The sequence below is a fragment of the Polistes dominula genome, unplaced genomic scaffold (assembly GCF_049000335.1).
Source record: "Polistes dominula isolate Pdom_NZ unplaced genomic scaffold, Pdom_raw_medaka contig_79, whole genome shotgun sequence".
Classification (NCBI taxonomy): Eukaryota; Metazoa; Arthropoda; class Insecta; order Hymenoptera; family Vespidae; genus Polistes; species Polistes dominula.
In genome coordinates this window covers 2,386,538-2,411,666 of record NW_028300916.1, presented here as the reverse complement: position 1 = coordinate 2,411,666, position 25,129 = coordinate 2,386,538, and the positions used below count along the sequence as shown (strand labels likewise).

At 35.8% G+C, this 25,129-nt stretch overlaps 1 protein-coding gene and 1 long non-coding RNA gene across 6 annotated transcripts; one reads left to right on the top strand and one right to left on the bottom strand.

Moving 5' to 3' along the window:
* The first annotated feature begins 4,358 nt into the window (after positions 1 to 4,358).
* LOC107074490 (LIM/homeobox protein Lhx9) lies at positions 4,359 to 20,882 on the top strand. 5 transcript variants are annotated; one of them, XM_015335979.2, is made up of 6 exons: positions 4,359 to 4,553; positions 7,706 to 8,022; positions 10,931 to 11,104; positions 11,576 to 11,808; positions 17,583 to 17,845; positions 18,134 to 20,882. In XM_015335979.2, exons 2-6 carry the CDS (start codon positions 7,742 to 7,744, stop codon positions 18,386 to 18,388), a joined length of 1,206 nt encoding a protein of 401 aa, XP_015191465.1. In that variant the 5' UTR covers positions 4,359 to 4,553; positions 7,706 to 7,741; the 3' UTR covers positions 18,389 to 20,882. The 5 variants fall into 5 exon arrangements, with proteins under 5 accessions (XP_015191465.1, XP_015191464.1, XP_015191462.1 ...); XM_015335978.2 differs by having other exon boundaries at positions 4,360 to 5,239; XM_015335976.2 differs by having other exon boundaries at positions 4,361 to 6,040.
* LOC149033077 (uncharacterized) lies at positions 18,717 to 23,243 on the bottom strand. Its single transcript, XR_016176066.1, has 2 exons — positions 19,111 to 23,243; positions 18,717 to 19,068 (listed from the first exon to the last, which is right to left on the bottom strand). It is a non-coding gene; the product is annotated as an uncharacterized LOC149033077 (long non-coding RNA).
* Positions 23,244 to 25,129: the final 1,886 nt, after the last annotated feature.

Here is a 25,129-nt window from a genome sequence, read left to right as displayed (position 1 = left end):
TTCTTTCTTTCTTTATTTCTTTCCCTGTCGTCGTTGTTTCTGTTAGTTGTGTTTGAATTTGTGTGTTAGTTGGTATTTGTACGATGGAAAGGGAGAAGAGGAAGGAAGGGGCAGTCTTTTAGTACCACACGGCAGATTCACATTGAAAGACCCTGGCTCTGGCATCCTGCTGCTTGGGCGGCTGGTTGCGGATAGACGTCGCGATAAAACGCGGTTAACACGGAAATTAACCGTTATATCTTTGCACTTATTTACTCTTACACAAGGAGATAATCTAGCGAGGCGTGCAAAACGTATTTTACATAATGCAATCGGCCTACGCTAAGTTCGAATGAATAGAAAATACATGGGGAGGAAGGAGGGGGGTTGGTTGGTTGGTTGGTTTAAAATGATGTTTGACATTAATTGCATTTTCATTGATTTGATAAAACTATTAGTGGAATTCGAATAATTTTTCATGAGAATTCTATCTGATCTGTTTAGATTAAAAAAAGATAGTGGAAAACTATCGAAGTATTTGCGATAAATAATCGATCTGATTTTGTACACCTACTAGAGGGGTTTTGAAATTGAAATTTTGTACTTGTTGTAATTTTATTAATAATATTTTTAAGTTAGAAGATAATTTAGCAAATATGAATATTTTTTTTATTTTTTTTTAGAATGATAAATGTATCATGTAATAATTACGAATACTTAAACTAACAATACTCGTTTTGCGTTGAACTTTTAAATAAAAAGTTTTGAAGCATCGAATTTAAATGAACTCTTAATCTTATCTTCAAAGTATCATAAAAAGTTAATTAATCTATTATTACCTAATTACAAGATTAAAAAAGTGGTAATATACATTAAACAAACATGCAAAATTTCCCTCAAGGATATCAAAAAAACATTTCAACGAACTTAAAATATAATACAACAGAGATAGAAAAGAAAAGAAAGGAAAAGAAAAACTCTGGTTATATTTGGTTATTTTTGAAAAATTTCCTTTGGGAATCAAAGTGAAGAAAAAAAAAATACAGAAAACGGGGTGGATATTGTAAAGAAAGAAGATTACAAAAAATAAAAAGGAAGATCATGCGTAAGCGTTAGAGAATAGTAAGAATGAAAGATAGAGAAAGAGAAGAGTAGATTCGATGAGAGACCGCCAGATGACTCCCATTCTCGGTTGGCCGGTATGAAGGAAAGTTGGGATGCTGGGTTGTTGCCAGCATCTGGTGGGACCAGTACCATCTCTCTCCATAGTATTCTCTCCTTCTCTTCTGCGTAACGTCGGGTACGTGTCAGCCACGGATTCCACGTCGACCAATCGGACTACGGCTTTATCATCGTCCGCCACCGCTATTGGCCGGAACGGGCCGGTCTCTATCGAGCGGGCGTCGAGTCTGCTCGAAAGGCCGCGCCTTGCGGACCTTCAGCAGCTTGTTCTTTCTCTCTCTCTCTCTGATTCTATCCTTTTTTTTTCTTTTTTTACATTTTCTATCTTTCTCATTCTATCATTCATTCTATCTCTTTTATTTTCTATCTTTTCTTCTCTATCTATCTTGAAGGGGGTTAGGGTACCCTTTCTCGTACCATCCCCGTTGAACCACCACCACCACCACCACCACCACCACTACTGCTAGTCAAACCTCGATAGGAAAGAATAGAAAGAGACAGTTGTGAGTGAGAGGGCTGTTGTAGATTGATAAAGATGGTTAGAGAAAGAGAGATAGATAGATAGAGCAGTCTTCTGAATTCAGAATCAACTTTCTTCTTCTACCACCATCACCCCGCTTCTTCTTTTTATTTTTATCTTCTTTCTTCTTTCCTTTTATTCTTTCTTCTTATCTCTTGTATTATTTCTTATCTCTTTCCTTACTTTGATACATTGATTTTTTCGTTCTTGTCTTACTCGCTAATAAAACGCATCTCTCTTTTTCTCTTGTGTTGTAACGTAGCAGCAACTTTGATAAAGTTTCTCTTTTGATCGATCTGACGGTTTCTCGGCATCCCCAAGCAAGAGCTTCTTCTTCATCTTCTTCTTTATTCTTTTTCTTCATTTTTTTTTCCTTCTTCTTCTTCTACTTAAGATAGCACGCGAGAGCCCCCCGATCCAAGACGTTTCCTTCTTTTATTTTCATCATCTCATCTCATCTCTTACTTCAATGAAAACTCGGGAATCTTCGAGGCGGTGGAACGCGTAAGAGGATTCGCCTCGAGGCCCAGAGAGCGCACGATTTTCTTTTTCCTCGAAATTAAAAAGGCTCCCTTTCGAAAGCCTTTGGTTCTCTTCTCTCTTTCTCTCTCTTTGCTGATTCCTTTTCTTTTTTTTCTTTTTTGTGTACTTTACTTCTATTTTTTACTCTCTCTCTCTCTCTCTCTCTCTCTCTCTCTCTCTCTTGCTTTCTATTATTCCTCTATATTCCCCTTTATGTTCTATCCCTTTTTCAGTATTGGCGGAATAATATTATCGATTGGATGGAAGTATCTATATGGGTAGAAGAAATATAGAATATATAGATTCTTGAAGAAAATAGTTAGAAAACCCGTAAATGACATTTTTCCCATGCTCCTTTCTAGCCACGCCTTTCTTGATCGTTCAACGAACCTAACGGCATGTCAAAGGTACGACAACGACTTCTTTTCTTTTCTTTTCTTTTCTTTTCTTTTTTTTTATCATCGTGAAAACTAGATGTCTTCTTTCTTCTTCTTCTTCTTCTTCTTTATTCTTCTTTCTATTTTATTTCTACTTCTACACTAGTTTCATGACAATCAAGAAAGTGAAAGAAAGAAAACGTTAAAAAGTAGCAGAAGGAATATAAACGTGCTTTCTTAAAGAAACATGAGACCCTCCAAATATAGTCGCGACTACAATTACCACTACTACTACTACTACTACTACTATTACTGGGGAATACTAATACTTACGTTAGTACGTTTAAGAGAAAAGCAAATCTGGAAGAAGCGCTCGTGAAGGAACAATACGCTCGACTACCGTACTCTTCGTTTACTTCCTTCGCAATTAAGAGACACTCGAGACAAGATGTTGCAAACAAGAATGATCGTGCTAACGTTTTCCCCCTAACTCCCATCCCGAACTTACCAATTCGACTAAAATATTATTTAAATCGAATATTTTTTTATATTTATCCTCCTATCCCTTAAAGATTCGATTAATTAACATTAATCAACCCCCAAACATGTTCATTTCTTACTTTCTTTCATTTCAAATTCAACAAAATGTAACTTACAAAACGAATGTGTTATTAAGGGTAGTTTACTTGAATAAAAAACAATAATTCTATTTTATGAAATATTTCAAATTGCTTAGGGAATCATTCAAACACAAAAACATTGATAAAAGGGACTCATCGTTAGGTTGAGAATCCTAGGTACTACTTTAAAGTAAAGAAAAAGATGAAGATGAAGATGAAGATGAAGGTTCGTTATTCCTGAGAAAAGCGAATCTAGCGATTTTCATTGGGATGATCTCTCTAGGTATATTCTCGGGATAAACGAGCCTTGCCAACGCAAGAGTTGTTTCATAAAACGTTCTAAGCCACGGTCGCGGCCGAGCATTCATTATTCATGATTAGCGCCTCCAGCGTGTCGACATCGTTCTCTCAAAGCGTTTACCGTGCGTTCACATTTCACTCTCAATTAATTTGCAATCGGGGGATCTCAATGGGAAGAGAAAGAGATAGATAGATAGAGAGAGAGAGAGAGAGTAAGAGAGGAGAGTACTCGTGCTTGTAAAGAGAAATGACGTGACACGCGAATGGGTTTGTCGCGTGTCAGTCACGCATACACGTTTACAAATTGTTTCTTAAATATTCCCTCTTCCTCCTTCCTCTCATCGAAAAGGGATCCATCGCTTCTATCGAACATATATTATATATACCTTCTAATATTAAAATTCGATTGAATCTTGTCAACCAAACTAACTACCTAAAATCATTTTGAACATATACATATTTTGTTTAACTCAACATAGAATTATATCTTTCTTATTGAATACGACTAATGACAAGACTGACGATGATCATCTTCACGATCGATAACGATGATTGATGAGGATCTTTCTTTCGTTAGGCTGAAAATGAATCAAGGATGTGAAAACGTGTAGAAGAGGAATTCGACGTTACTACGACGGTCGACGTCGTAGAGCTGGCTGCCGTCGTAGCTGCTCGATGTTTGAGGGAGATGAAAAGAGAGAGAATGAGAGAAAAGGAGAAAGATATATGCAGAGTGGAAGAGACTGGGGACGCGCAAACGCGAGGGAAATAAATTGTAGGGCGCAAACGCGAAGCTGTTTCCTAAAGCGTCTCCGCACCCCCTCCGAATGGTCGTCCGGCGAACCCCACCCCTGAACTTTAGGTATATTCAAGACCGGTGGCAGAGCGTCGGGAACGTCAAGCCCTCTTTTCTCTCCTCTTGACGTCCGGCCCTGGGCCACGACGCCGCGGCCTCCACAGGGCCAAGGGATCCGCAATATTTAACGAAAGCGACGGCACATAGCGGTTTCCCTCGCGTGCGCGAACGACCACCAGCAAACTCTGGCACCACCAGTTGTGTGTTGTTTCAATTCTGTTACACTTTTTCTATATTTTTCGTAAGAACGCGCGCGCGCGCGCGCGCGCTCACGCGCATTCGTCAGTTCCTGTTTGTTCACTTGTTTCTCTTGTTCAGTTCGTTCGTTCGTTCGTTCGTTCGTTCGTTCGTTCGTTCACTCGTTCATTCGTTTGTTCGCACGTTTGTTCGTTCGTTCGTTCGTTCGCTGCTTGATCGCAACCCCCCTTCAACCCTGAACACTGACTTTACTCTCATTTCGCGCTATTCTTTCTTTTCCTCGTCCTCATCCTCCAACTCCTACTCTTACTCCTCCTCCTTCTTCTTGTACAGACGCGACTATTCTTTGTCCTATACGCCTTTCAGTTCTTTACTTCCGTTCCATACTACTCTTCGAACAAACTAAAACCCTACTTCGTCACCCCCCACCCTTTCGGTAATATTGCAGTTCGATTCCCGAGTGATCCCGTTTTGTTTTCTGTTCTTTTTCCTGACGATTTTCTGTTAATTTTTTTTCTTTTTTTGGAAAACAAGAAAGAAAGAACAAAAAAAAAGGATCGTGTGAACCAACGTAAGGATCCTGTTCGGCACCAAAGAAGAAAATTACTACAATTCTGCTACTACGATCTTCTCGTGTCACGATTTCTCTTTCATACACCCCATCATTTTTTCTGGTGTGGACACAGTGCGTTGTTTTTTTGCTTTTCTTCTTACTCGTACCAAGAACGAACGGGGGGGTTTGTTTTAATACTTTTGGTGATATCACTAAGAATCTTGTGCTACGAATTTACGCTTAAAGATGCTATCAATCTGTTCAACGTGATACCGACGGAAAGAAATTCGTTTAAGTTTATCTTGCCAATCTGTCAGAACAGTGATCTTCAGTTAAAGTTTTACTCAAAAATCAAAATACAAATTTAACTAAACAAACTAAAGAGTTTTCGCCATGTTTTTTTCTTTTTACAAATTAAAGATCAATGTTTTCCGATAAAGTGTTCATAAGTTTGAGAGACAATCTTTGAACTAAACAAATGAATTTTCGCATTTTCTTTTTTCTTTTTATAAATTAAAAACAAATTATTCTCAAAAAGTGTTCACAATTTTAGACATTCGTTGAATTGTCGATTTTTTGTTTCTTTTTACAAATTAAGAGACCAATTTTTCATTACAAAGTGTTCGTAGTTTGAAGTCAGTCTTTGAACTCAAACCGGAAAGGCTAAAGTTCTTCTTCTTTTACTTGGAGAGTTTCTCTTGGTGATTTATCGAAAGGATAAATTCGCGTCGATCGGTTCACGTATAGTAGTTCTTCTTCTGTTTCTGTCTTTCTGTCTTTTCTTTCTCTCTTTCTCTCTCTCTCTCTCTCTCTCTCTCTTTGCAACGACGACGACACACGATCGGAGCGCGTCGGACAACAGCATCAACGGCACGGCAACAGAACCGGCGGAATCCACCGTCGTCGCGTTTCCAGCTGGTTAACCGAGCTCAGGTAGGTAAGAACGCATCGGAAGAGAAGCCGACGATCATTAAAATTTCTCAAAGACCGAAGAAAGGGGGCTGCTTTTACGCCGGGGAATGACAGAGAGAATCCAGGACGAAGTGTGACACGGAACGAAGGCACGAAACTTACACTCGTCCTACTTTTCCCAGAACCCCTTGAAAGATAGATAGAAGACTCCTCCTCTAACTAACCCTTTTGCTTAAGAGTCCTTGACAATTTTGTGTTTAGAAGATTTTCATTTTCTATGTTTTATTATTTAATCCTTCTTTTTTTCTTACACGTGTATTAACGGTGATTAATCCGATACAAACAAAATTACAGGATTATCGATTAGATTTATCTATCGTTAAGTTTATTCTTTATGTATGTGTGTGTGTGACGATGAAGTTTAGTTTAAAATATATCTGATCAAAAGTTACTCGTCATCGAACCCTTCCATTTCTTTTCTTTTCTTTTCTTTTCGTTAGAAACAACAAGGAATCATTTGTCTTTCTATCTTACTTTAACTCACTCTCTCTCTCTCTCTCTCTCTCTCTCTTTCTTTCTTTCACTTGTATCGTTTCACTTTATATCGAACAACACCTGTCAATGCAAAAAGAAAAAAAAACAATACAAAAAACAATAAAAACGTAAGGAAAAAAAAAAGAAAAAGAAAGGAATTAACAAGAAAAGAAAAGAAAAAAGTAGCAGCAACGAGAGAAGTCCTTTTTATTTCCCGGCGGAAGGCGTCAGCTTCGTAACAAGGTGTACACAGTGATTCCAAGCAATGTCACCTTCCATTTAACTCGCGGAAATCACGTGCAGCCGGCGCTCGTAAAGGACGTTGAGTTATTGTGGCGATCCGCAAGGTTCTACTAATTAGCTCGCGGCCGATTCGAAACTGAACGAGCGAACGAGCAAGTGAGCAAACGAACGAACGAACGAACGAACGAACGAACGAACGAGCGAGTGAGTGAGTGTACAGTAAGAGAAAGAGAGAGAGAAAGAGAAACCTCTACCCCGGGAGTCATTCATTAACGGGACAGCAGTCACGAATTGTTTTCATTCATTGGTTCTTGCGTGTGCTACTAAGAAGTGTGTCCTGAATGAACCGTAGTCGTTCAGCAGTTTCTCCGAGGGTTCAGAGTCCTTGACACGACTGACAATTTTTAAGGGAAAAATTGATATCACCAAAACGTTCAAATTCCATATAATAATAATTTGCATTTAATATATGTTATACAAATATGTAGATATATTTAATCGTCGGGTGCAATAATATCTGAGATTTGTAATACATAGAGCCTATCGTAATATCTCTTTCCTACGTTTTATCGGTTTTTCCAGGTATAATCGATATCGGTCGCGAATCCGCATAGAAAAAGAGAGAGAGAAAGTTTAAAAGCTCGGGAATGCACGTGAAAATAAATAAAATGAAATACTGCAGTGTGTTAGTCTTCTTTGACGAGTGTGTATCGGGAAACGATAGAGTCGGAACCGGATGATCAAATTGAATGATGGATGAGAAAAAAAAGAAAAAAAGAAAAAGAGAGAGAAAGAAATAAAAATCAAAATCAAAATAAATATAACAAAAGAAAATAGAAAAAAGAGAAATAGAGGTAGAGAAAAAAAAACAAAAATGGATCGGGGCGATGTCGTTGATGGTGTTTGCAGAATGTATTGGTGGAGACAACGCTGGGTCATGGCGAGATGCTGAAGGAAGTCGGTTGCGGAAGTAGTACTCCCCCTGCTGGGGATGGTGCCGTGAACAGCAACCGTCCGGTTGGCACGGCGGAGAGCAACAATTCAGAAAGCACCCTTGGCTGCGGTGGGTGCGGAAGGGAGATAGCTGAACGTTGGTACCTAAAGGCTGCCGATCGTGCCTGGCACTGCGGTTGTCTTCGTTGCTGTCACTGCCGGATGCCTCTAGCCGGCGAACGCACTTGTTTCGCTAGGGACGGCAACATTTACTGCAAAGAGGATTACTACAGGTTAGCTTTATTCCCTTGACTAAGAAGATTACGTCGCTGTCCTTATTCCTAAAGTCCATCCAAAGTTAAACTTGAAAGAAAGAAGTATATCCCTAAGGGCTTGCGCTTATATAGAAATATAATACATTCCTTCTGGATAGATATTCTTTTTTATTTGATTTTATTTATAAGAATTAAAAGAAGATTCTTATAATCGTAGAAATAACTCAGTAAACGTGATACGTTTGTTCGATGAACAGGTACTTATTTAGTTAGTTCTCTAGCAGCAGCAGCAGCAGCAGCAGCAGGAACATGTTTGATTCTCTTCGAAAGATATTATCCATCGATTTAATATGGATTTAAGATGAAAACAAAGTAACCGAATAGACCAGCTTAACTTTATCGAAGAGTATATCACAGAACGCGCGCGCGGAATTTAAGGTTCGGACTTGGATATTCACCGCACCCTAGAGACACCCATTAGTATAGATTTTGTGTGGTCCAAAGGAAGTTCGAAGTCGGGTAGGAAGAGATGATAGGGGAACACGGGAACCAGGGGGGAAGGTTGGGAGGTTTGGCTAAGTTTTGGGAGGAGGAAAGGGTAGAGGGGACATACGGGTGTGGGACAGAAGTGACGCTCCTATGCAAATTCGACTCTACCCCAATAAATACTGAAATGCGAAAGCATACGTAGAAAACAGGAACCGGGCCAATGGAAACAGAGAGAAAGAATAAGAAGAATGGGGGGACCGAAACCAAATCCTTGCATCGCCTTTCGCGAACCATTATCCACGATAATTCCCCGTATAATGTTTCCATGAGCAACAATCCACGTTGCTTTTTTGCTTCTATTTGTGAAGAAAGTGAATATAATCTTCTCCCTACCACTTTGGTCAAATAAATTCAGAATAAACGTATCATCTGTACTAGTGTTTTGTGTTAACGGGGAATCCTACGATTGGATCTAACATTTTCATACTTTTTATACAAAATTATAATATAATTATTATATTAGGTCGTCCCAAAAATTTCTTTCTTTCAACACACTTTAAATTATTTAACATAAAAAATATTGTGCCTGTAGAATTACAAAAAAAAAAATTCAGGGGCAACCTAATATAATTATTTTATTTTATTTATATATTTATATTATATATAATATTATATAATGTATAGTATATATATATATATATATATATATATATATATATATTTTAATATTATATTAATAAATATTTATTATATTTATATTAGTTATATAATTACTATATTTAAATGTTATATTACCAAATTGTAATGCAAAGAATCCTAGTATTTTTTGAAGTCTTAAATAAGAATAGGTGTGTTTTATCAAATGAAATCGCTTACTAGATTGTTGTATCGTTGTTATTATTATTATAGTTGTTATTATTGTTGTTATGCTATAGTAAAGTTGTACTTACGCGATAATATATCCAGAATTCCATGCAAGGGAGGAAGAAGAACGTCCGATATCTCTCCGGTAGTTTCTGCTTCGTTAGGGAAGAACAGAACGGGCCTCCCATGCAATATGCAACGATCCAGATCCAGGCCACCCCCTTTGTTTCTCCCTCCCTTCCTCCCTCACCCTCTTCTTCCTCTTTGCTGTTTCTTCTTCGTTTCTCTTTCTACTTTTTTCCTTTTCTTTTGTTCTTATTCTCGTTCGTTCTTCTTCTCTTTCTATTTTTCGCGCTTCGTAAACTATAACGCGTGCCTCCTTCCTTCTTATACGTTTCGATAGTTGCTACGTGAAATATGGGCATTGCCAAGAATCAGCTGATCTTTTTTCTTTATCTAGGTCTAGCCTTATTTTTTCTATTTACGAGGACACAGTAGTAAGCGTTTAGGTACACGTTAGTTGTATGCCAATTTTGGTTTGTCATTTCAAATGCTCGAGGTCATTTATTTTATGACGAATAAAACAAGAAAAAATACGATTTTAAAAAATTCCAAAAAACAAGTATGCACAATTTTGTAACTATTATTTCGAACGTGTACGTGACAAATTGGAAATTTTTGTAAAAACTCATTAAACGTTCTACTCATACAAAGAATTATTAATATTTTTCAATCGAATAGAAATTTTTAGTTGATTTTATCATCGAAAGTTTAAATACGATTGTTATATTTTATTGGATCAATAGTTTTTTTTAATAAACGATCAATATATTATTACAACGTTATATTTATTATTATTATTATTATTATTATTATTATTATTATTATTATTATTTGTATAATTGAATTTTTGTTTGATTTCAATGTAGTAGTTCATCAAGTTGTCACAGACCTATACCGTGATATTATCGAACGATGTTTAACGCACGACTGCATAACAGGGACGAGCACAATGCAGATAGGCTAAACTATGATCTCATATATCTTTCCAGAACGTATGAAATATTAACCATTGTATAAATACATAAATATATTTCTTTAGACAAGTGACATCTTCTTTTTCATTCGTTCATCAATTCATTGCTTACGATTGTAGAAATGATTCCCTAAAAAATCTTAATAATAATTTATCTTAAATATCAAACTTTAACACGTTCCATTACACACGTGTACCACACCACCGGTAATTTAAATTAAATATTAAATTAAATATATTAAATAATTATTTTTTTATTTATATTTCTATTTAATTTATATTATTTATTAATTAAATAAATAATAAATTAACTCCTTAAGTTGCACGCTTGAGTTAACTCGAGCGGCGTTGTATCACGTTAAACCAGAATTGTTCCTTAAAGGGTTAAATAATTAATAATTTCTAATAAATAATAAATTATATATTATTAAATTATTAATAAATATATAAAATTAAATAAATATAAAAGAATTTTAATAATATAAAAAATTAATAAATAAATTAAATATGTTGTTAATTATTAAATAATTATTACAGATTATTTGCGGTATCGAGATGTTCCCGATGCCGTGCTGGGATCTTTCCATCGGAACTGGTGATGAGAGCACGGGACCTGGTCTACCATGTTGCCTGCTTTACTTGCGCTTCCTGCGGTATACCATTGAACAAAGGCGATCATTTTGGCCAGAGAGACGGCTTGGTATATTGTAGGTGAGATAAATACGTGCCCGATGATTAGCGTTATCCAAAGGCCGTCTCTTTGTTATTAACGAGTTCGACCGACGAGACCGAGATCGTAGATCGGAGAAACGGCCCCGATCGTTGACAAGTGTGACGATCATCTCACACACATGATACTCTAACGTGCTGTTGGTGTAGGTGGTGTAGGTGTAGGATGGTGGTTTTTTTTTCAGATCGTCTTAACGAATCGATTATTTTCATAAATTCGATTATGATGAGATATCGATATTCGTTTGGTCGATCATTTATTTATTCCAATGATTATGTTCGTGATTATTATCAATAGTGTATATGATAAAAGAAAAACCAAAATGTAGGACTTGATGAATTAATAAAAAGTTTGGCGATCGTCTCGTCGAACGAACTCGGTAAGATAACGAAGGCTCGCGAATCGAATACTCGACAGCAAGGTTCACGAATGACGAGCTCGTCGATCCCAAGACCGCACTACGAGTTGCTTTGCTGCGCCGGGGATTACGGAAGTGGCACTGGCAGCATAGAAGACATCGGTTCGCCTGGAGTATCACCGCTTCCGGCTTATTACAGCACTGCCGAACAGAGTCCAATTGCGTCCTCCGGAACTGTACAAAAGGGAAGACCAAGGAAGAGGAAACTTTCCGAAGTCACCGGATCCGAGCTTCCTGTAACGATGAGGCTGGCCGCCGGAGCGCTGGGTGAGCGAATATCTTTGACCATTCTTCTATCATTCGCCTAATCCCACCCCAAATCGCTCCTGGATACACATAATACATACATATGTTGCATTAATTCAAAAAACATCTAATTTAACCCTAACCTATAACCTATGTATGTAGGTTATATATAAGGCCTAATATATAAAAGATATATAAGAAAATCTAATTTAACTCTAACATACACACATACGTTGCATTATTACAAAAAAAGAAAATATAATGTTAACCCTTATTTCATAATGTGCAATAACATAAAGTGCAAAACAACTGCACTTATAGTCACCATTCGTAGCAAAAGGGTTAACATAACTCAAATTTCATTACTAAATAATATAACAAAAGTAACATATAGAATTTAGTTTTAAACATAACTCAATCGTTTAAATTACGACAATATCTTTCTATTTAACTTCTCATCAAACGATAAGATTTATATGTTATTATCTATAAAAAAACAAATCTAGACACTTGAAAACAATCTACTCTTACTCATTCCGATTTTTAATCTTGAAACGTAACAATAAATGCATACATATTACTAATCCATGAAAGTGAAATCAAATGGACCATTCCTTCCATTTAACGAGACAATTATGATAAACAATTCATACAAATACATACATATATATATATATACATTGTATAATCGTCGAGAGATCATGTAACGAGACTAACCGATGAAAGCTTCGCGACGACCTAATCGTAAATGTCGATGTTAGAGAGAGGGATATACCCTAATTGGACCGGATGGTAAACGGGGGGTTGTGCTTTCAAATGTCGGCCTTAAAACCATAGAAACACGTGGTGTAGATACTCACTCTATATCCACGTTGAGTTTCCTTCTTCTCTCCCTACCCCCTTCCTTACTCTCTCTCTCACTCTCTCTCTCTCTCTTTAATATCCTACATATACTCTCATTCGTTCGTTCGTAAGCGTATTCGAGCAGGTTAGTCGAGGGAGTTGCATTATTTGCCGAGCAATGAGCATAATGGCTCGTTCCTTAGGCTTGCAAACATTTGCACGAGCTTTCGAGGATCGGCAAGTACGAATCGCGAGATTCGTTCGCACTTGCCTCGTTAACAACCGTACGCAGTTCTTTATTCCAACCTTACCCCTCCTCACCATCACCCTCTAACTCTCTCTCTCTCTCTCTTCCTTTTTTTATTTGTTTTCTTTCTCTCTTCAACACACTGGGAATTCTTTAATAAATTCTCGCACGCTACGCAGCTGTTTTCTACGATTCCACTCATTCGATATTCCCTTTAATCTCGTTGCAACGAATGAATCGCATTTTTAATTCTTTATAAACATATATGTATACATATATATATTTCGTCTTTCAAATGCATGCATGTGAACGAGTCTCGAATGAAGTTTTCTAACTAAAAGCCGACATGCGTTACAATGTATATTTCTTTTTATTCTTTTTTTTCGTTACATTTTACAGTCTCACGCGAACTGTAAGATCCCACGCTATTCTACATTATTTCGTTGTAGATTTTTTTTTATTTTTGTTACTTTCAGTTAAGTTACGTTGCATACGCCGATTTGTTAAGTTAACTTCTCTTAACGATGAAACAATAAATTAGCACATCTTGCCAAGGTACTTTGCCGCCAAAGTAAATTTTATTAAAATTATATTTATATATTATAAAATTTAATAAATATTTAACAATATTTATTAATTTTTTATAATATAAATATTTTATTTTATTTTTTATATACAATTTAAAATACTTTTTATTTATATATTATAAATATACACATATATAAATATAATTTATAAAAAATTTATAATATTTTATTATAAAATAAAAATTTTATATAATTTATTATTATTATTATTATTATTATTATTATTATTATTATTATTATTATTATTATTATTATTATTATTAATTGGAATTAGGAACTCGAAAATTCATTGCCACAAATACCAAATCCTGCCAGTGTTCCCGTCCCTTTCAATATAAATATAAAAATAATATTTAATAAATAAAAAACGACTTTTTAGTCTACTCCCGCGCAAGATGTGTTAAGCATACAAAAATGATTTCAAGAATACGAAAGCTCTAATAATTTATTCCATTTTGAAAAATATCCTGTTCTGATTTCGTTCATTCAAATGCCACTTTCTCGTTCGTCTTTACGATTTCACGAAACGGCGAAAGCAAACTTGACTTTGCTCGAGTTTAGGAGTCTCGTTCGTGAGAAGATACGTTTATATAGTACATGTACATATATACATATATATATATATATATACTGTATATACATACGCGTAATTCTCAGTTATTTTATAATCGACGTGCGATCAGAGCAAAGGAGGATAGCTCTCGGACTACCGGTTGGAATTTACGACCAACAGCCATAAAATCGTCCATGAAGTTCTCCCTGTTGCGGCTTGAAGAGAAAGAGAAAGAATAAAAGAAAAAGAAAAAAGAGAGAGAGAGAAAGATAGGGTGGTGGGAACCAGCCGACTGGTTCCCCGTCAGGACCTCTGCTCTCCCTGCGTTTTATTGTCCTTATATATAATTGGGACACTTTTTGCCTCGTTCGAGAGATTTCGAATTATCCCGTCTGGATGTCTCTCCCCTGATTCTTCGGACGGTCGGCAAATCCTTGAAAACGCGTCGACGTTCCCGCGACAGATAGAAATAATCGAAAAGAAATAAAAACAATCGATGGGATTATCGTTGTTTCATCGTTGTTCGAGAAAGTAATTTCATTTTTTCCTGACTCAATTTTGGCATTCGTTGATGCAAACCGGCAAATAACAACACGTGAGATCAGTGAGTGGTTAAATTTATCAAATTTAACTTTCCATGTCCACTTGAAAGGCCTAGGTTTAGCCACGAAGCAAACATTGTCTTCATTTTCACAAAAGAAAAACCAAATTACTTTCCGAACAACCTAATATTCCGTATATACCGTAATCATCGTCATCATAATCATCGCCATCGTCATCGTCATCATAGTCATCATCTTCTTAAGTTAGGAAAGATTAAAAAAAAAACACGTAGGAAAGACGAGAAGGTAGTAGGATTAAGAAAAGAAAAAAAAAATAGAAAGAAATAGAAAGAAATCTCACACACGACGTTAAAACTTGTTTGGTAAAGATTTTCTACTTGATCGGTCATGGAACGTCGCGGTCTTACGCAACGCGTCCCGACAAACTCGCGACGAACGCTTTCGTTTTTCTCTACGTCTTCGTCCTCTGCCATTCTTGGCGATTCAAGTTGAAAAGAGAAAAAGAAAAAGAAAGAGAGAGAGAGAGAGAGAGTAAATCCATTCGCGTTTACGATAAAAATCATCGAGTCCAGGTAAACCATTAACGTCGTTAACGACAACGCGTCTTTACAATACGTTGGATGGATGGATGACGTTTTTGTTTTTTGTTTTTTCAAGAACCACGTGGACGAAAAATTTTGCCAAAAATGCGTAGAAAGAGGAAAAAAAAAATAATATTGGATTAGAGGAAGTTCACCATCGATCTGATCGATCGATCGATCGATCAGAAACCTTGTGCACTCTTCCTAGATATAGAAAGAGAGAGAAAGAGATAGAAAGAGAAGGATTTATCGGCAGATCGAGTCTCGTCTCCTTAATCGCGAATCTACGACGATTCACGATACTTTTTTCCTTCTTTCTTTCTCGCATACCAGCTTAGTATATATATATATATATAGTATAGTTCTTTCTCTATCTTTGAACGAGCACATCGTCGATCTAAACAGATTTCGCTCGCATACGTCCTGCGACCGATTGCACGCGGTTACGCTCGACGAAAGAAGAAAAGAAAAATAAAAAAAAGAAGAAGAAGAAGAGAAGAAAGACAGAAAGAGAAAGAGAGAGAGAAAATGGCTAGGGGGCATACGCGGACAGTGACAGATGGGTATCGGCACGGAGATGCATCGATTGGCCGATCTGCCCGGAAAGAATGCTGTCGCGGCCAATACGTGGCCACTGCCAGCAGAATGGCCGGCCGTCCACAATGCCGGCTCGTTCAACTTTTTTTTTATACCCTCTACCGTTCTTCTGTCTTATTCTTATTCTTATTCTTCTTCTTCTACTTCTCTTTCTCTCTAACTCTTTTACCCTGTTCATCTTTCTATCTGGTTTCTCTTTCTCTCATTCGTATCTACCCATTTACCGCTTTCTCTTTTGCGCCCTTCTAACCTCACTCTTGACAAATTGTAATCTCATTCTCGAACCGTGAAATCTTCGAATCCTTTCAACAACTTCCCTTTTCTCTCACGTACGATCGTGAGTAGAACATGAGAAGAATATGAACATTTTAACTTTCGGAAGTATTGCGTTTGATTCCTATATGGAGAACGGAGAAAAGGATGGAAGATCGTTCACCTTTATCATCTATCTTTCTATCCCTTTTTCATTCTCGCTTAAGAAAAACTATATTCGCGGTGAGAATTCTTCTATCTCGTTCTTCCCCTCTCTTTATTTCATTTTATTTCTTTCTCTTTCCCTTTCGCGATGCTCAGAGATCGTCGAACGCGAGGGAATGGAAGTTCGGAACAATAAACAGTAATGGCGGATACGTGCTCGGGGATTTACTTCTGGGATAGCCTTCCCTCCCCCTCTCTACCGAACCCTCCACCGAACCTAGCCCTTCGTGCCCGAGACCACAACCACCACCAACACCATTGCAGCATTGGCAGGCACCACCACGAGCTATCTTTCCTCGTCGTTGGAACCCGTTCTTTCTCTCGATCGAATTCAATGGTTACCCTCGTCGTCTTATTTATTGGATGCGTTTCTTCGCTCCGCCGGCGAGCAACAATCGCGACTCTCTTCTACGGCACAGAACGCGAGTATCTTCCTCCTCCTCCTCCTCCTCCTCCTCCTCCTCCTCCTCCTCCTCCTTCTCCTCCTCCTCCTTGCCCCATCTTCCTTTTCTTCTTCTTCTTCTTCTTCTTCTTACTCCTTTTCACCGTTCCCTCCTCCTCCTCCTCCTCCTCCCTTTTCTTCCCCCTTTTAGGTTGGTTGCTCCCTCGATACCTACATACTTTTTGCCTTGTCCCGTTCGACGACTGAGTGCAAGCACGTTCGACGGAAAAATGAATTCGTTCGATCGGCCGAAGGTCTTTCTTTAGTTGGCGAAACGAGAAAATACGGTTTCGCGATTTCTGCGTCCCGACCGGTTTCAATTCCATCCAACGGATTTATAAGACTTACAATCGGCATGTTCCAGATTTCTACTCACCGGTCAATTCCCACCTTCCTTCCTCTCGATCAAATTGATTTAATAAAATGATAGTTGAATAGCGTTGAGCAATAACCGATAAAATGGAACGAACTGGTCTGCAAGAAATTACATGTTTTTCAAAAAAATCTAAATTCATTCGTATATTAAATGGAATAATGGTTATATGATTTGTCGTTTGAAATATGGATTCTTTACCGTATATTTGTTAAATAGAATTAGAGAGTAAGTTGTGTAAGATAATAGGTGTTTTATTTTATTTAATAAATTGATCAGTAAAGCATAGATAAATTAATATCTCTCTCTCTCTCTCTCTCTCTCGCTATATATATTATAAAATTACTATTTATTAGTAGTTAATTACAATTATAATTATATAATATTATAATTATAAAATTGTATAATGTATATATATTTATATAAATATTAAAATTTAAATATTAAATATTTATATCATATTATATATATAAATATAATATGGAAAATGATAGATATGGAAAGCATCTTGTTGTCCGTCTCGTTGTTTCAGAATTACTACATCCGACCGAATTATCATCGTCGATGGAATCGCTAGCAGCGTACGACGCATCCGTAGGCTCACCTGGACCCGTACATCAGAGCCAAAGAACTAAACGCATGCGTACGAGCTTCAAACATCATCAGCTGAGAACTATGAAGAACTACTTCGCCATAAATCAAAATCCAGATGCTAAAGATCTGAAACAATTGGCACAGAAGACGGGTCTTTCGAAGAGGGTGCTTCAGGTGAGAAGGGGACGATCGCGAATTGCGGTACGTCCGTAATTTCATTTTATCGTACGGGGGTGCGTGTATCGTTGACTGCTCGAAATAAAAACAACAAAATTAAAAAAGAAAAAAATATTCAATATAATCAGTTATCAAATTTATTTGTTATCAAATTTACTAATTCAATAATCAAATTTAAAAAAACAAAAAAGGTGTTTGAAAATTATAATTTAGTTTAAATGTCATTCCTTGAAGAAAATAAAATAAAAAAAATAAAATAACAAAAAAAAAGGATGGACATTTTTAGTAAGATATTAATAAATTTGTACTTAGGTATGGTTCCAAAACGCACGCGCAAAATGGCGGCGGAATATGATGCGACAAGAGGGTAGCGGTGCTAGCAGTAACGTTGGTTGTCCTGGTACTCCTGTGTCATCGAGTACGGCAGGTTCACCTAACGTCGCACCTCCCGTTAGCATCCTAGGTGACAGTAACAGCATGCCCTCGACCTCGATGGAAGAGTTGCACGCCCTTCATCATTTGCATTCCGGTGTATCATCTCAGGTCTCATTTTCCGATCTTTACTGACGACGGCTTGAGATGGAGGAAGACGGTTATAGTACCCTCTCCAGCCATCTTGGATGAGAAAACGCCAAGGAAGAAGAAAGAGAAAAAAAAAGAAGAAGAAGAAAAGGACTTCTATTTTTTACTTCATTTTTTTTTTTATTTAACATCGAAGGACATTCATGTCAAATTAGTGAAAACTCTTGACGATAACGATTATCATCATCATCATCAAGGATTATTCGTGAAAATCCTTTTATTATTTATCATATTTTTCATCAACTAATTCGAATGTAAAACAAAAAAATTCGAAAGGACGATAAAATTAAAAGAACTTTTGAATTTTTGTTCAAAAAAAAAAAAAAGAACATAGAAAAGTCTAATCGTTGACTCGAGAAAAAAAAATTCTTATAGAAAAAAAAAAGGGATAAGTGACGAGAGATTAGCTTTAAATGATAAGTGATAATAACCATAGTTCCATGCACATACTAATTACCAAAGGGTTTCTAAACGATAGTCAATCTCTCTCTCTCTTTCTCTCTCTCTCTTTCTCTCTATCTATCTTTCTCTCTCTCTCTCTCGTGAAAAAAAAACTTACTCTTGTACTTAATCGTTTAAGTACTTTTAAATGTGTGTGTGAGAAAGAGAAACGACATTAAAACACGACGATCGTCGACTAATATTTTCATTTGTTCAAATAAAATCTTGATATATTAATTATTTTAATTGTTTAAAATAATACTAACTAATACATCATGGAATCATGATTAAAAAAAAAAAAATGTTCTTTTCTTGTAGAATGGGGTAAATCAAATTGAATTTTGTTTCTTTCGTACATTTACGAATTGGAGGACAACGTAAAATAATTTTGAATTTTTTTTTCTGATATCAAATTGTCCTTTTGTCATTTATTCTATTATTATTTTTTTTTATTAACTTTTCTTTGTAAAAAAAAAATAGAATTATTCGAGAGACATCGGAGAAGTTGTGTAAAAAAAGATGGTTACGTGTAAAAATCGAATGTAACTTTAACGTGCTATAGTTGACAAAAAAAAGTGTGGTGAAAAGAAAAAAAAAACAAAACAAAAAAATTCCATAAGAAAGTAAAGGATAAGAAAAAAAAGGAAGTTTTTTTTTGCGAAAAGTAAATAAATAAATAAACAAAAAGTGTAATATTATTATTATTATTATTATAGAAGAGATGTGATTTAAACGGAGATAGAAGAAAAAAAAAGTAAAAAATTAAAAAAAAAAAAAGATAAACCTTTTGATAAAACTAACGATCGACGCGGTTAAACTTAGGGAAAGAAAGAAGAATAAAAAAAAGAAATAAAAAAATAAAAAAGAAAAGAGAACAAAAAAAAAATAAATAAATAAAAATAATGTCTTAACAGCGTTCCTCTCCTCGTGCCAAAGTGTAGCTGCTAAGATTTAGGGAGAATTTCACGAGCCGTTCGAATTCAACAGATTATAAGCGATATATTTTTTCAAGAAAGTCGTCGGCAAACAACCAATCAGACACTTCCCGATCGTCGATCGTGTACGATCGTTCGTTTTCATTCGTTCATTCGTACGTTCGTACGTTCGTTCGTACGTTCGTTCGTACGTTTGTTTTCATTCGTTCTTCTTCCGGCTTTTCAAATCGCATTGGAATAAGCGAGAAAATAAATAATATAAAGAAAAGGAAGAAGAAGAGAAATTTCTCGATGTTATCAGAAATAAATCGACGACTTCGATTTATCGATATACTAAATCGATCGACGTTTCGAGGAAGCGTTCACATTCCAGGTATGTCTCTTTGAATCCGAACGTAAAATACGGCTCTGACCACTGCTCAAACGGTTGATGTTGTATATTGTAAAATCAAAATATAAACAAAATTTGATGCAAACTTTTTAGAAAAAGAAATGACACATATAAATGAGACACACAGGAAAAAAAATATATAAATTTAGATAATTAATATTAATCCGACGTTTTGTATCAACGAAGGAAACAAATAAGTTTAAAATAAAATCGTAAAAATCGTTATATATATATATATATACATGTATATATATTGATTGAGCGATTTTTTTATTCGTTATTCGACGACTCACTTCCTATAGAAACGAGAAAAAAAACTAACAGATAAATAAATAAATAAAAAAACGTCTTGCATCGAATAGAAATGGAACCGAATTTAAGTCGTGCGTTTTTAGGTAATAATTTGCGCGTAGTATTTAGCGACGATTTAAATGTGCGTCTAAACACTTCGTAAAAAAAAAAAAAACATTTTGAAAAATAAAAAGAGACACAAGATGAACTAATTTACGATATGATTTAACGAAAGTAAATTTAAAGAAAGAAAAAAACAAAAATTATAATATAGACAAATTAATGTGCTACCTTCGAGTGCAACTATTATCGTATAATAATAATATTAATAATAATAATAACATTAATATAATAATAATAACATTAATAATAATAATAATAATAACAATAATAATAATAAATAGTTACATATATAAATACACTCAAACCCTGACTCATATTATTTTCCTAACTTTAACCCATTTTTGATATTTTCCTCCCCTGATGATTACAAACCAAACATTATTTAATAAAAGAGAAAAAAAATAATATCCGGAGGATGTATCGGATTTCAGATTATTTTCAAAACAAAAACAAAAAAAAAGAATAAAAAATAAAACTCATAAGCGTGACCGCGTGCTCGAAAAAGGGTTAGCAACTACAACAGCTTTGGTTCTAATTAGCATCAAATTAGGTATTTAAGGATTTCACGTTAACGAAACGGGTGGGAAAGAAGAGAATTGTGTGGTCAGTGTGTGAATTGGAGAAGACATTTAGAAAAAGAGGGAGAAAGAATTTAAAGAAAAAAACAAGTTGAAATTGGAATAAAAATAAAAAATTTATGAAAAGAAAATAAATCAGTAAAAGGAATTGAAATAAAAGAAAAAGAAAAGAAAAAAGAAGTAGAAAAAGAAATAGAAAAAGAAAGGGAAAATAAAAAAAACACACACACACACAACACACATCCTCCTACAGGGGAAAGAATTTAAGAAAAAAAATTGAAGTTGAGAGTAGAATAAAAATAAAAACTTTAAAACAGAAAAAATCCAAACAGAAAATGGAATAGAAATAAAAGAAAAAGAAATAGAAAAAAAAATAGAAAAAGAAAGAACACATACACATACAGAAAAGCACCCACATATTTTTCTACTTATGTTAGAGAAGCTTATACCAACATAATAAGAAAAAAAAATAAAACTACAAGTATTAGAATATTCGTGTAAATCAGAAAGTTATACATATATGTAAGTGCAAAAGTTAGTTGTTGAGAGAGAGGTTGTAGGTTTGTTTGTTGCGCACGCGCTGTTTCTAAGGGTTCTGTTACTGGCAGGGCCGCGCGCGCATACCTAAAGGTATATATTTTGTCGAGGCTCATATAAGTTAATTTTCAATCTATATGCGGGTTCGAGTGGCGCGCGGCGACTCATCAACGAATGAAGAAATTGAGACTCTCGTTAATATTTAATGAGCGCGAACGGAGATACACAATGGCCGTTGGTTGCTTGTTGGTCCTCCCGAGGCCTCGAAATATCATCTAGTCGGTGTGTAACACTTACACCATTACACACCTTCCCTCCTCCTCCACCTCCACCTTTTCTTCCACCTTCCTTTCTCCGTTATTTAGCGCATAATATGAGACTAAGATAACTTATTTCTTATCTTTTGTATTTTCTTTTAGTCTCTCGGGAAAAGTGAACGTTTGTATATATATTTATATGTATATGTATTTGTGTATGTATATAAATGGGTGTAAAGAGAGAATGAGAAAGAAGCAGGTGGTTTGTTTGAAGATTGCGCTCGCGCCCTCCGGCTCTCCCTTTCTATCCACCTTCTCATTGGCCGATCGTGAGAATCGTTTCGTAGACTCTGCTTTAAAACATATATGTTATATATGTGTATGTATCTAAGTACTTTATTTAGGTAGAGATAGGTACGATCGTGCGGGGGCGTTTCACTGGCCATTTTCAAATGGTTACATGGGTGTTTACAGCTGATAGTTCAAGCACGCTTTGCTAGAATCAACTTCATTTGTCCGTGGAAATCGGCCGACCTTTGCCAAAAGGGATAACTACATCGGTGAGATAAGTTAACTGATATCTAGTAGGTTACTTCTGTTATTTCTAGATTTTTTTATTGGAAAAGAAGAAGATAAAGAAGAAAAGGAGTTCTTCCCCCCTTTGAGCAAATTGAAAAAGGAAGAGAGGTTAGGTGTACTGCATGACCGATTGAATTTTAAGTTAATTAGGTAAGCATCGTTAAATCGCACGCGAGGGTGCCAAATTGTCCAGGATAACGAAAGGCTTTCAAATCTACAGAGAAATTCAACCTAACTTACGTTGATCAGATTTGAAACGAAACTTTAGAGTATTTAGATACTTAACCCCTTATAGGGTCGTAAGTTACATGGAAAGTGACTTATAAATAAAAATATTTTATTAATACATCTTTAGTAGGAAGAGAATAGGCGTTTTTTTATTTATTAAATATTATTTTTATATTTTTATTATTATTATTATTATTAATTGGTATTAGGAACTGGAAAGTTCATTGCTGCAAATACCAAATCCCGCCAATGTTTTCCTCTCAAAAAAGGACCCCTCCATTCGTGGTCTTCGTAGTCTATTTCTTTAAGATCCCTTTTATATTTATATTAAGATTTTTATTTTATAATAAAATATTATAAATTTTTTATAAATTGTGTTTATATATTTATAAAAATTATTATAAGTAAATATAAAAATTAATAAGTAAAATAAAATATTTATGTTATAAAAATTTAATAAATATTATTAAAATAACTTTAGCGGCAAAGTACTTAAGCAAAATGTGTTAATAGTTAAATAATTAATAATTTCATCTATTTATAGTACTCCTTCAAAAAGATAAATTAATTTCTAATAAATAATAAGTTATTCTTAGAATGTCTAAACAATTTTGTTGCATATTTACCAAAATCACTTATTACTTACTTAGTGAGAATCATCAATGTAAAAAGTGGACGCAACTGTTAAGGGTTGAATATTAGTTAAATAGAGTTAGCCAAAAGTTAAACTCTTATCTCATTCTATATATATATATATGTGTCTCAGTTTTAGGTTTAGTTTATTTATGTGTGTGTGTATTTCTTGCAAGTATCATCGTCAGGTTTACGGCTCTCTTGACGTTGTTCGCGGTCGTTAAACGATTCGCCCTTCGATATCGGTTCTCTAACTTTTTCTCATACCGATAATAATTAACGGTAGTACCGGATCTTTTCCTTTCTCTTTCTCTCTTTTTCCTCTCGTTTCTCCGTTTCTATACTTTTTTTTGGGAACAGAGTAAATCTTTCCTTTCATGTGAACGAGACAGTCGTCCCCTTTTCGTTATAAACTTTTTTTGCGCTAATAAACGGATTATTGACACGAGCTTGAATTCTTTCTTCCTAAGATCGTGGAGGAAGAGTAAGAGAAGGAGTAGGAGTAAGAAAGAGGAGGTGGAGGTGGAGGTGGACCGTTATGCGTTTACGGTTTCGTTCTTACGAAAAATGTGGTTTCTTTCGAATTTCATTTAAGATGATCGGAACTTGCGAAATTGTTACAAGGGCCAGGTTATCCAATTTCAAAGGTCCCTCCCTTCGGTACCCTCTAATACCGGTAGTCAACGAATTATGGGGGTGTAAGTATACGGTAAAAGATATAAAGAAGACAAAAAAGAAAGAGAAACAGAGAAAGAGAGAAAGAGAGAGAGAGAGAGAGAGAGTAACTAGAAAAAAAGAAGACGTGAAAGATTTTTCGGTAGCGGGACACCGGTGTTGAAATCGAGTTCAAGTTTAAAAAACTGGACCAATTTTCGGTAATTTGTACGCGATGGAGTGCGCGCTCGCGCACGTATGGCGGATTCTCGTAGTTTGGGATCCGCCTTCTCTTTCCACGCGTATCCCACTCCTTTTGCTGCTGCTGTTCTCGTCTAAAAAGAAAGAGAAAGACAAAGAGAGAAAAAGGATGATAGTTGAAGAAGGGTGCCGGTGACGGTGGTGGGTCGTCGTAGAAGGCTATTTTCGAGGGAAGAGGAAGAACAACTCCTCCTCTTCCTCTTCTTCCTCCTCCTCCTCTTCTTCTTCAACGGGGTTCGGTCGATAGTCTTTTGTTCTGTCAAACGTCGTGGAACGTGGACCGCGCCCGACTCCTTCTTTTCTTCTTTTTCTTTTAAAGGGTAAGAGAACGACAGAAAGGGAGAGAGAGATATAGGTATATACTCGAGTTAAAGGGAGCAAGAGAGAGTCGTATTTTTACCTTCTCTGTTACTCCTTTTAAATGCTACGCGACGCGACCTACAACGATAACGAAGAAGAAGAAGAAGAAGAAGAGAAGAAGAAGAAATACGAGGAGGAAGACACAACGAAGAAGAAGAAGAAGAAGATTCGAAGAGGAGTTTTTATTGGGGCGGCTGCTCTTGGCTGACCAAGAAGCTTCTGCCGATCGTCTTCTGCCAACTGGATACGCACGCACCTTGTCGCGATTCTACCTATGTATATATATATATATACATATCTGTGTGTGTACAAAAGTACACAGAGAAAAGAGACAAGTAAATACGCACGTCCTACGTTTGAGAGAGAAAGAAAGAGCGAAGAAGAAGAAGAAGAAGAAGAAGAAGAAGAAAAGGAAGAAGGGCAGAAACGAACAACCAGCTGCTACCGCGGCGCACTTC

Excerpts from the sequence above, each read along its gene's own strand:
- LOC107074490 (XM_015335979.2), top strand. The coding sequence starts at position 7,742 with ATGCTGAAGGAAGTCGGTTGCGGAAGTAGTACTCCCCCTGCTGGGGAT. Across the intron at positions 11,105-11,575 it reads GACGGCTTGGTATATTGTAG|ACCGCACTACGAGTTGCTTT; the intron begins GTGAGATAAATA and ends GTCGATCCCAAG. Across the intron at positions 11,809-17,582 it reads GCTGGCCGCCGGAGCGCTGG|AATTACTACATCCGACCGAA; the intron begins GTGAGCGAATAT and ends TCGTTGTTTCAG.